Genomic DNA, 12,387 nt, shown 5'->3' on the forward strand with positions numbered 1-12,387 from the left:
GGGAGACTTTAACTTGCTTTTCTTTCTTAAGAATAGTAGTCAAAATTTCCTCCTACTCACTCCCTTTTTTTGCAAGGCTTACTACCCTGCAAGGAAGATCAATATTGATTAGGCTCCCTAGCACAGGCAGGGAAAACTGATGTGGAGATTCGATGCAGAAGGCGCTTAACTTAAGACACCTGGTGAGGCAGGATTCAAACCAGGGAACTTGCTCAATTCCCAGCTCAGGTCTTAAGAGCGCACCCACTCCTCCACCCTTTTACAAGTTTGCGTGTAGCCAGACAGTTCTTTCTCAGAACATGAAACATGCAAACAAATGATTCAGCTCTCCGGGGGATCAGGGCTGATGAACAAGAACTGCTGCCTCTTCTACTCTAGTTTAAGCATAAGTATTTTTGTGGGAGATTGCAGCCAAGTATAACCATAGCATGTACCATGCTAGTTATTGCACCAAGAGGTTAAGACCATAAATCTGTATCCCTAGACTCAGCTAGGTTGTGGTCACACCCCTCACCTAGAAGGAAGGTAAGTTTTCTCCAGTTGTTCTTTCTATTATCCTGAACACTGTAAGTACTGAAGGTCTCGTCTGGGGCTCCAGGCTCAGACCTCGTAAATGGCTCGCTAGCCATTTTTGTGTTTCTTGACCAACAATTGAGAAACATTTTACCACATCATGTAACCAAGATGTTTGTACCTGCACTTTACCTACTGCTTAATGGATAAATGCACAAATCAAAGAACCGTAAAGTTGGATGGATACCCCAATGATCATCTAGTACAACCCCCTTGCAATGTAGAATCTCAGCTAAAGCATCCATGACAGATGGTCATCCAACCTCTGCTGGAAAACCACTTGGTTCCCACAGGCACCACTGCTCCTACCTAGGAGTCAAACCTTGATTAGAAACCAAGCTGAAAGGAAGCACCTGCACCCAGACACCTGCACACAGTTCTGCTCAAAATAGAAAGACACACCCAATGACAAAAGAGAATCCGAGGTTCTCCGAAAACCCACCCCATGGACTAAGGTGAAAAGCCACTTTTGCTCCTGAGAATGAAGACAAAATAAACCACTGTACATTTTTTTAATGTCTGCACGTTATCGCTAGGAAAAGATTAAACACTTTTTTGGAAAAAGGCTAAAAGACAAAACTGTACAAATTTACTAAAGCGCACTTTCTTTTTTTAAGTACATAAAAAGAACTCTTTCACAGAGAGCCTGACATCAGCAGGAGAGAGGAGGACTGTTAAGAGTGACCAAGCAAATAATTTCTCACATCAAGTTGAGCAGGTGCCACACTTTTAACTGTGCAAAGTTACAAAGGTGCCCACCTAACTGGCCCAAATGAGGGTTTTCTGGGAAGGTGGGGCCCCTGGTCGTAAGACGGGTCTGCTGGGATGGGGTGGGCAGGTGGGAAACTTTTGGGGAGGGGGGGCGCAGGTATTACAGCAGACATACTCAACACACGGCCTGATAGAGCCAACCCCTCCAAGCGATTTCAACACGGGGCTTCCCCAAAGGGGTGGGGAGTTTCTAACCCAAAGTGTGGAAGAGTTCTCTCAGGATCAACTTAGTGCTTTTTTCCAAGTTGTAAGAACCACTTAATGCCTCTCAAACACATTTGTCAAAACATGCTTAATTTGTCACTAATACCACTTTTTCCTCTCTTTTTTTTTAAAAAATAAAAATACTAATGCCAATATTGAACAACCTGTCCTCTTGTTAACTCTAGAGATGGTGCCCGAAGGGTGTCTTGGAGGTGGGGGCAGAGGGAGGGTGAAGAGTTCAGCCTCTGCGGCAGTATACACTTCTGGTCCCTGGTCTGGGAAAATCAACATAATCATCGCCTCTCCTTTGCCTGAAAATCCTGGGAATAGGCCATCCTTCTGTGCTGCCCTCAGACAAACAAGCAAATGAAAGATCCATTCCATTCAAAAGGGTCTGCAGAAATGTCAGGTTTGCAGATCCAGCTTGACTTGGGTCTCAGCTGAAAAAGCAACTGAGGAAAGGAGGAGCTAAACACTCCCCCCCCCCCCCCCGCAAAAGGCAACAGGTCTATTATCACTGGTCTCAACACCTTCCTGGAACATTTGGTAACTCTGGTGCTCTTTATCCCAAGTGTAGGACAAGTCTGTCAGAGAAAAAGCAGGTCCGAGGGTCACTGCAAGGATGAGAAAGACACAGCTCAAGGCTGAAGGGAAGCTTCAGTTCATGATCTCTTCTAGGGGTAAGAGAAGCAGAGACTCCGCTCTACTGAGCCAACACACTCAGCTTCTTTGAGGCATTACTTCCAAACCCTCTGCAGACACTGAAAGCAACTTCCCTGCTGGGACTTTTTTTTTGCACATCATCAATCATCTCCAGAAAACCTGGTGGGTCTGCAACAGGTTTCAGTAGCAGAATGAAGCAGCCTCACGAGAGAACATGATTAGATAGAGGACACAGGCCATTTTTTCAGTTTATGAATACAGTGGTACCTCCGGTTGTGGATGGGATCCGTTGTGGAGGTCTGGTCGGATCCCGAGGTTTTTGAAACTGGAGAGACTGCTTCTGCGCACACGCAGTAGAGCGCTTCTGCGCATGCACGCGGGGCAAAAACCAGAAATATACTTCTGGGTTTGCTGCTTACATATCCCGAAGTTTACGTAACCGGAGAGAAATGTAAGCAGAGGTACGACTGTATTCTTGATTTGAAAAATCCATGATTGAATGCTCAAGTTAATCTGGTTGAAAGGAAATATTTCCTTTTTAAAAACAAAAACCCACACACGCACACTAAAAGCATGACTGTGTCCCTGTGCTAAAAACAGAAGTTCTGCACCAAGAAAAGCAGGATTCTGCAACACGATTAAATTATGCAAACTGATCACAATGCATAACTAGTTTTAGTACTTTGCATAAAATATTCCTGTTTTTGCTAGCCAGAGCAGGGCAAGGGCACACTTTTATCCCAACACAGGAAAGCCTCTTGATTTCTACGATCTCGGAACATAATTGCCCACAGAAAACTTTCAAGTCCACTGAGGGCTGGGAATCTGCCTTTTTGAGAAAGAGAGAGGAGACTCTACATGCACTGAACTCTGGCCCCAGTACCACATCCTGCGCTTCTCTGGTGCCCCTTGGTGTCCATCTATGCAGGCACATCCAAGCCAAGCCTTCACTCCTTCTTGCTCCCACTTTCTCCATTGAGGACAAGAGGGCTGGGAGAAACAGGGTCCTTTCTGAGCCACCTTGGTAAAAGGTGGGGGCGGGCAAGGGGCAGTTGGCTCTGGTAAGCTGGAGGTATGGCAATTGGGGCAGCCTGCATCTATGAACCTCAGGAGCTATGGAAAGGAAAAGGACAAGGTTTGATGAGCTTGCCTTCCCAGTGGGAAATCACTGATCTGGGTGTTCTGTTTTGCTTTTAAGAAACAAAGATGAAAAAGCAATTAAAGGGAAAGAGATTTATCATGGGGGGGGGGAGCCGACCCGGCAGATTCAGTAGTTGCGATCTGCTCTCCCGCATGAACTGCCCAAGCCTCCCGTCCCCAAGAACAGGGAACAAATGTTCCCTGAAGTGCCCCAAACTCAATTTTCACTTTGCTTCTATGCACAGTTCTTTCTACTATATGCCAAGCTAAAAGGAGTCAACTGTTAGGGAAAGCACAGTCCGTGTTGGCTGGTGGCTACCGGACCACCAAATTGATTTCCTTCAAAAAAACAAACGTAACAGCCTTGGGAGTGTGACAGTTAAAATGCAAGGATGTGACATTATAACAGGCAGTTCAAATTAGCTGGGTGGTTTCCTCCCCTGCTTCCCCACACCCAGTTTTTTTCCTTCATTAGAAAATTGTCTGTAAAGTTTTGTTGTAAAGAATCAGCTTAATGGAAAGAACACTTTTCCATGTGAATTGCGTAAAACCTAATTCTGGGTCAGGGAACGGATGTATCAAAACCCCTTCGCACAATTGTGTGTGTGTTTGTGTGTGTGCAATGCAGACACACACACACGCAAAACACAGAGACCGTAAGAAGGAGCTGAGAGTGGCCAAGCTATCCTGCAAGTCTGTGAAGTATCCTTCCCTAATGCAACACTTGCAAGGCAAGGAATCTGCAGCCCACTGTCTGTTTAAAAAAAGCTCAGCGTAAGAAAAACCCCAACTCCGTCGCCTCCTCTTCTCCGAGTGAAGACTGCGCATCGGCCTCCTTTCACAACAGGCTGGCCAGACTGGTGGTGGGTCCGTTCTGCGCCTGGAACTGTACAGGTGGGGGTCCGTCTGTCCACTGCAGGTGGAGAAACACACACACAAGCTGAGGGTCAGTGAGCAACCAAAGTGGGAAATGTTATATTACCCTCAAAACCAGTACCATTTAGCAGCCTGTATTATGGGAATGCTTGACTGTTTACTTTTAAGTAGAGTTTATTAGCCACTTTGCTACTCAAAAAGCATCATATGCAGCATACACACTAATAAACAATACACTCCCCAACCAAAGCCCCTAAACAATACTCCAGCTCACAAATAAAAATATCCAATTAACCTATAACATTTAACAAGAAGTTAAACCCCCACCATCCCATCCTCCAAATAAAACAGCACCCACCCAAGTTAAACCCCCATCCCTGTTAAAACAATAATTTTAACATAGCAGGCCTCCTTCCACAACTGGAAACCCACAAGAAGAGCCTAAGCACAACAGCAGCAACGCTCCCCACCTGTGACCCCCAGCAAGCGGTATTCAAGGGCAGACGGCCTTCCCAGCAGTGGAGGGGGAGCACAGCCCTGTCCTCCTCCATGAACTGATCTAATATATATTTAAAGCCATCCATAAGAACTGCCCTGCAGCCCATCTAGTCCAGCATCCTGTTCTCACAGTGGCCACCATATGCCTCAAAGGGAATCCCACGAGCAGGGACTGAAGGGCAACGGTGGCCACTCTGCCCAGCGAACGACATTCAGAGGATTAATTATAATAATAATTGTCACCATTAAAATTTATATACCACCTTTCACTCGTAGATCTCAGGGTGGTCCACAACACAGAATTACAATATTAAAACCACGAAAGACATGGCAGAAATAAGACTAACAGCAAACCAATAACCCCCCCCCTCCCACAACACATTTAAAGGGGCACCCTAAACCAGCTCAGATCTGGAAGTTCAGGATGCCAATATAAAGGCAGGCTGGGAAACAGATGCTGCTGGCCTCCTTTCGCCCCCCTGAACATGAGCTACAGTGGAGGCGGCTGGGGGCCAGAATCCATCAACGTCCGGAGGGTCTGACATACCGTGATGAGGTTGTGCTCTGGGAGACTGCAGGCCTCGATGTGGTCCTGCAGAAGCTGCTGAGAGAAGTTCTGGTGCATCTGCGCGGCTTCGTGGGCATCAATGGCGTTCCCACAGGCTTTGTTCAGGTCTTTTTTTCCGCAGAGGGAAGTGAGAAATGAGGAAAGGAGGGTGAGATGGCAGACTCCTGGCGGGGTTACAGACCTAGTCTCTGTCCATTTCAGAAGCACCAACCCACGAAGACGGTGCAATGGTAGGGAGGTAGGCAGGCATTGGGCGTGTCAGGCCTAATTTGCCTTTTTACTAGAACACCAACCAGAGCCAAGGTCAATAGGCCACACAGTCAGAACTTTCCCCAATATCTCCCCAAGAAGATCCAGGTGCAAAAGACATACACAGTTAGATTTAGCAAGGGCTTTTTGGCAAATGATATAGAATAAAAAAGATGTTTAAAGTGATTATACCAAAAAAACAACAACCTGGAAGCTTTTATCTTAGGGTTTATAAAGACAGAATTCCCCCAAAAGATGATTAAGTTGTTCATGTAGGATTCTTTATGCACAAAAATGGAAAGAAGTTCCCATGAAAGAAGATGCTGCTGGCCTCCTTTCGCCCCCCTGAACATGAGCTACAGTGGAGGCGGCTGGGGGCCAGAATCCATCAACGTCCGGAGGGTCTGACATACCGTGATGAGGTATGCCTGCCATGTGGCAGAGCAAACATGGCAATAAGATGATATACACCTATATGGTAGCTGCACGTAAGGTCCTTGGGAAGCCCAGCAAAAGGCCACCATTTTATTTTCTCTACCAGGAACGAAGCATAAGTGGCATCCCGACTGTTCCCAAACAAACAAACAAAATACCTGCATATTAACCCTTTGCCCTCTTTCTTTCTTTAAGAGGCCTTATTTTGCAGCGATTGAAAAGCGGAGACTTTCCCCCTCTCCAATCAAAGTTGATTATCAGGCACCTGGAGGAAGAGGGAAAGTCTCTCCCCCCCCCTCCAATAAGTAGGAAGAGAGTTCACCCTCAAGGACAGTTTGGCAGGAAGCTTAAAGGTAGCACACAAAAAACAAGTCAGACTCTTGGTCTATCTAGCGCAGTATTGTATACTCTTGACTGGCAGGTGCTCTCCAGGGTCTCGCCATCTGCTAACTGCCCCTTTTGAAACAAAGCATGCCATCAGCGATTGAGCTGGGGTCCTTCTGCATGCCAGGCAGCTGCTCTGCTACTCACCCGCCTTCTCTGACACTTACCTCGCAGGAGAGCCGATGACCAGAGCTGCACGGACATGTCTGGGATCTTGCTTGCCAACTGCATGGCAGGAACCACCATGTTGTTACTCTCCTAGGGGTAGCAGAGCCTTGGATCAAAGGGTGTGAGCAAATCACATGTGGACAAATCCACCCCCACCTCCAAATTTCTGCATGAAATGCCCCATACCAAACCGCAGGAGTGGGCTGTGCCTGCCACCTCTTAAAAGACTCCCAAGAATGGAATTCCAGAATGCCTCAACCCCAGTGGCAGCACACAAACACCGTTTGGAATCACAGTACTGTAGAGCAGGAAGAGACCCAAGAGCTCATCTAGTCCAACCTCCTGCTATGCAGGAAAGCTGCAAGGTAGCTTGAGCAAACTGGACTTCCCCCACCCCCAAACAGTAGTATTTTCTAAACTTCTGATAGCTCAAGCACTCTTCCAAGTCTTGATTTTGATGTACGGATGGGTAAGAATGAGTGGTACCCACCACGTTCCTGTGCGAGTCACTATTCCACCTCCAGATCATAGGTTCCTACAGAGACACGGTGCACAGCCTCCTCTGAGGAGCTCCACTGAGTGCGTTGATGCACTTAGACTGGATGAGTATTCCAACCCACACCTCAGGTGGCAGAATTATCCAGCTCTAAACGGAAGCAACTCCAGAGCAGCCAATCTACACAGAGATGCAGGAGGCTCCCTCCTCCTCACCGAGGGCTTAAATAATCCCATCAATTCACTTCTTGCGGTAGCCTAGCAGAGTTCTCCAAAGGCAGCACTTTGGAAGCAACTGTTCTAAACACGTGGACAGTTATCTGTAGGACTTATTTATGTACAGTGGGGGAAATTACTGTCTGCACTCCAACAGTGTGGAGAGCGACCCAAATGATCAAGGTCCTGGAAACCAAGCCTTGTGAGGAACGGTTGAGGGAGTTGGGGGTGTTTAGAATGAGAAGATATGATAACATGGAAGACAAGATGAGCTTGTTTTCTGCTGCTCCAGAGGGGATGATCCGAGATTTTGGCTAAACATTAGGAAGAACTTTCCAGATGCTAATAGCTGTTCAGTGGTGGAACGAACTACCTTAGGTGATGGACTATGCTTCACTGGCAGTTTTTAAACGAAGGTTGAATGCTTTAGCAGTGATTCCTGTATTACAGGGGGTTGGACTAGATGGCCTTTGGGTCCCTTCCAACTCTATGATTCTATATTCCACCAGTTTAAAGGGAGTGTGGTGCAGGGGGAGGGGGATTTACAGTTCCAATCTCCTCAGCAAACCCCTGGACGTCTATTCTGTGCATCTCTCCCCGCCCCCCCAATAAGCAAACCACATCACAGAAGTTGGCAACTGATTGCGAGTGTCACAATGTGCCCAATATACCCCTGAGGCACTGCTGCTTTCTTGGCAATTTTGTAAGCAGAGGCCTGACGAGCTCAGGGGAATGGAGAGCATTGCTCGGCGGCATTCTTAAGCTGGATTGATTCCACGCTCCAGTCCCCTTTGGTGACAGAGGAGAAGTGAAACATTGACAAGAGCACGATTCTAGAGAGCCTGTGCTGCTCACCCTGTGATTCCCCAACACATAGAAGATGTGACCCAGGAGGACGAGGGAGCAGGCTGTTAACCGATTCAGGTCTTCCGCATTTGACATTTTCAACGTCTCCCGCAGAAAACGCCTGTCGGAAAGAAAAGGAGGAGCCTGAAGCGACAACTGGAATGCAACAAGCCCTGCTGGTTTTTGTCCAGTGACCAGAGGCACTTAAAAAGCTGGAATCCCCCACTAACACCCTCCCTGCAAGGTGGGTATCCCCCCCCAAAAAAATGTTCTGTGGATTTCTAGGGGACTGTTAAGGAGCAAAGCTGATGGTGTTGCCATTCTGCCAGTCTCTTGCCTGTAACTGAGGAGACTGGAGACCTTTGGAATTTGGCTGATAATGAGGAGGATGTATTACAGTGGTACCTTGGGTTACATACGCTTCAGGTTACACACTCCGCTAACCCTGAAATAGTGCTTCAGCTTAAGAACTTTGCTTCAGGATAAGAACAGAAATCGGGCTCCAGCGGCGCGGCAGCAGCAGGAGGCCCCATTAGCTAAAGTGGTGCTTCAGGTTAAGAACAGTTTCAGGTTAAGTACGGACCTCCGGAACGAATTAAGTACTTAACCCGAGGTACCACTGTACGTGCCTTTTATCCTAAGTCCGCAAGATAGCTCACAACAATTTAAAATCAGACACTGATACAGTCATACCTTGGAAGTTGAACGGAATCCATTCTGGAACTCTGTTCCATTCCCAAAACGTTTGGAAACCAAAGCGCAGCTTCTGATTGGCTGCAGGAAGCACCTGCAGCCAATCGGAAGCTGCGGAAACCCTGTCGGACGTTCGGTTTCCAAAAGAATGTGTGAAAACCAGAACACTCACTGGCTACCTCATTGGGAGAGAGGGGAAGAAGAAGGCTGACTCCATCATCTTTGCTGGGGGCCCAGCTCCATCAGGCACCTCCTGCCCATGACCTTTGCCAGCTGGTCAGTGTAGGGAACTACTCATTAGGAATTGCTGCCTGTTTTGATCTTCTTCTTCTCTCCCTGTCCCTTTTCCCTTGTGTGTCGTGGGGTTTATGCAGATTGTATGGGCACCAGGGACTGCCTTGTTTTGATTCTATGCAAGCTGCCCTTGGCTGAACAGCAGGATACATAACACTTTACATAATGATAATAGTAATAGTAGTAATCCAAGTTTGCTGGGAGGGGTAAGAGGACAGAGTGATCTCTCCAAAAAGAGGAACAGGGTAGGGGATGCCTACTTGTGCCTATCACCCCAGCTTTGTCAGAACAATGAGGGTTTCCCACCCCCACTGTCATTCATTCCAATAACCCACCTCTGCACAAGATGCAGTGCAGAGAGGCAGGTTGCCACTTGACTTCACTAAGTGCCATCAAAAAACAGGCACACCCAACTAAGCAGCCCCCATTCTCACTCTCTGCCCTCACTTGCTTTCTCCCTCCCTCTGCATAAGCTCAAACAGCCAGCCAACCAACCCCACACGACTCACTTGGCTTCGTTGTACCTCCCTTGGAAAAAGGAAAAGAGACCTCGGATGTAGAAGGCTGCGGCTCGCAGGCAGTGGGAGCTGGAGGAGAGGCAGATGCAACAACAAAGAAATGGGCATTAATGACAATTGATGGGCAGTGATGGCAATTAACTTTTGATGCAGAGACTGGGGAAGGCACAAGCAGAGGCTGTACTTGGGAGTTGCAGCATTTTAATCAACCACTGCCAACAGGCAAAAATAATCCAGACTCTGCTTTGTAAACCTCTAAGCCCAATAGTTCCCAAACTTTCTCCTCCACAGACCACTTCTGCCTTGCATTCAAAAGGTCCCATGTTCAATCCCTGGAGACCTTGGGTAACACAGGGCTGGGTGAGCCTCTGCCCGTCAGTGCAGACAGCGTTGAACTAGAGGGACCAATGGTCTGGTTCAGTGTATGTTTGCTATTCTTCTTCAGAATCTACCCATGCAAGTGGATTAAGGCATGGAAACTGTGTTTATATTATTACTAATAAAATTTGTATACTGCCCTATACCTGCAGGTCTCAGGGTGGTTCACAACATAAAGGCAAAAAATACATAATAAACACAAAAACAACTCAATAATCCCCCCTCCCCAACACATTTTAAAAGAGCGTTGGATAAGATCTGATTAAAGAGGGGCATTTTTGCCTGGCACTTAAAGGTGTATAATGAAGGTGCCAGCCAAACCTGGGAACAGCATGAGAAAGAGATGCCCCCCCCCCCCGACTTCCAGATCAGCTGAGTAGTAAAAGCCTGCAATAGCAGGCAATGTGTGTTGGGCTTGCTTTTACGCTACAGCCAACGAAGCAGGCGGACTATGACAAAGCTGTCTACTGCGAGGTTCGATGTCAAAGCATTTTGCTGCTGCTATTGGTGGCTGCCTTGCTTCCGCTGGCCAGTCAGGGGAAACTTAAAGCTGCCGCTGTGTGACTCAATGGAAGTGCCAGCACTTCTAGGCTTACTGACATGCAGTTATTCTGGTGCGCTCACCTCAGGGGTCTGCAAAGGTATCAGAGCCAGCATCAGGTAGTAGAGTGTGGGAAGACCCAAGGGCTCCAATCCCCACTTGGCCATGAAGCTCACTGGGCTGCCTTGGGGGCCAGTCACCCACGCTCAGCGTTAACCTACCTCACAGGGTTGTTGTGGGGATTAAATGAGAAGGGGGAGAACTGTTTATACCACCTTGAGCTACTTGGAGGGAACGGTGGAGCATAAAGGAAATAAAAGGGATAGGAATGAAAATAAAAAGCGCTTGCTTGTGTCAGGTGGTCACTACTAGTGTTAGAAACGTAAATATATAAGCTAGGCGCCAAATCGCTCTGTAAACCAAGGTTGCAGTCACCAAAGTGGAATGCTGTATGCTGGCTGTTTGGCCGTAATAAGAAGCATTCATTCAAAACAGAATGTCTATTTGTCATTTTGGGGCAAAATGGCTCTAAAGTCTTATTTTTCAAATAATGGACTGATTGTGATTGATTCTCAGTTAAACACCTGGCTAATTAAGATGACAATCATGAGCTAGGGCAAGAGCTTTGAGAACTTCAGGAAGAAAACCACCTGATGCAGGGACAGCCCACATATCTATTTGGCCTATTTGGACCTTTTTTCTTAACGGTAACTGCTTCTGCTCAGGCTGCACAATAAAAGCATCTTGGTTCCAGAAATTTGTTCTCTATTGTGCAGATGGATAGAATTCTATGGGATAGGGTATTAGGGTGTGAAAACAGTCCAGATCCAATGATCCCCAGATGGTGGAGACATCAGGCACCATCCTGGCGCCCAGGCATCTTCACTTGGTTGCAAGTGGCCGATAGATAACTTCAAACACTGGTCACTACTATCCCATAAATCTATTTGCTTCCAAGCATAACTGGCGCACATACCTCACAGGGAAGTTGTGATCTGGATTTATTCTTTCCAATAAACTGTAAAGCTAGAGGAGAGGAGAAAAAGAGGAAGGTTTAATGTTCAGCAATACACATTAAAAACAGCAAAGGGGTACATCTGTGGCTTTCTCAGATGTTGCTGGACTACCAGCAACCATAATCAACCCTGACCACTGGCCACACTGGCAGGATGAGGGTGTTGGGATTCCATAGATGTTCCCAACCAGTGCTCTGAAAGGCAAGTCCAGGACTGAAGCCAAGGGAATCGTCCTACCTCTTGATGCCGGTTCCCCTCCCTGATGTAGACACTCGCCAGGTTAGTCACGATGAAAGCCCACAATTCCTGGTGGGTGGTGAGCTGTGGGTGTGGGGAAGAGGAAGAAAGGCAAAGTCAGAACATGACTAAAAACAACAACCACCCAACTCATAGAAGGCAGGATTTCCCACTTTTGTTAAGGAACTGTGTTTGAAGGAGCATGCCTGGATACAGGAAGCCAATTTCTGGCTCTGTGTTGAGACACTGAATCCAGCCTTACCCTGAGTGCTGTGGTGAACTGAGCTTCCGCGTTGTCCATGCAGTTTACGGAAATGCAGTACAGTCCCTGCGAGGGAAAGAGAAAAATTAACATTCCAAGGTTCAACAACTCTGGCCTCTAGAGAGAGGGGTGGGGTGGGAGAGAGCATAGAAGCAGCAGTGGGTATAAATCCCTTTTGGCATGAAACTTGATAGAAAATAGAAATGAACAATCCCCTCTCCTCACTACAAAGGAATAGAGCAGGGACCCCCCCCCCCAAGTTTACTTTCAGAGAAACTGGAAGGGGCGAAGAAGCAGGAGCAGCTTTTTCTGAACTAACAATTTGTCTTTTCTATTCTATTCTTGCAGCTTTTAAAAATTCA

The 12,387-nt window shown here is 47.2% G+C and overlaps 1 protein-coding gene across 1 annotated transcript in view; it reads right to left on the minus strand.

The window, feature by feature from the left end:
* Positions 1-1,071: 1,071 nt before the first annotated feature.
* MAU2 (MAU2 sister chromatid cohesion factor) overlaps positions 1,072-12,387 on the minus strand; it is a 32,291-nt gene continuing 20,975 nt past the window's right edge. Inside the window, exons 12-19 of the mRNA XM_081177747.1 lie at positions 12,026-12,091; positions 11,764-11,847; positions 11,487-11,536; positions 9,583-9,660; positions 8,096-8,207; positions 6,529-6,619; positions 5,273-5,400; positions 1,072-4,264 (exon numbers count right to left, since the gene is read on the minus strand). Of these exons, the coding sequence (XP_081033873.1) occupies positions 4,190-4,264; positions 5,273-5,400; positions 6,529-6,619; positions 8,096-8,207; positions 9,583-9,660; positions 11,487-11,536; positions 11,764-11,847; positions 12,026-12,091 (684 nt within the window). The 3' untranslated portion in view covers positions 1,072-4,189. The remainder of the gene's footprint in view (positions 4,265-5,272; positions 5,401-6,528; positions 6,620-8,095; positions 8,208-9,582; positions 9,661-11,486; positions 11,537-11,763; positions 11,848-12,025; positions 12,092-12,387) is intronic.

This window comes from Podarcis bocagei (assembly GCF_964188305.1).
Source record: "Podarcis bocagei genome assembly, chromosome: 18".
Taxonomy (NCBI): Eukaryota; Metazoa; Chordata; class Lepidosauria; order Squamata; family Lacertidae; genus Podarcis; species Podarcis bocagei.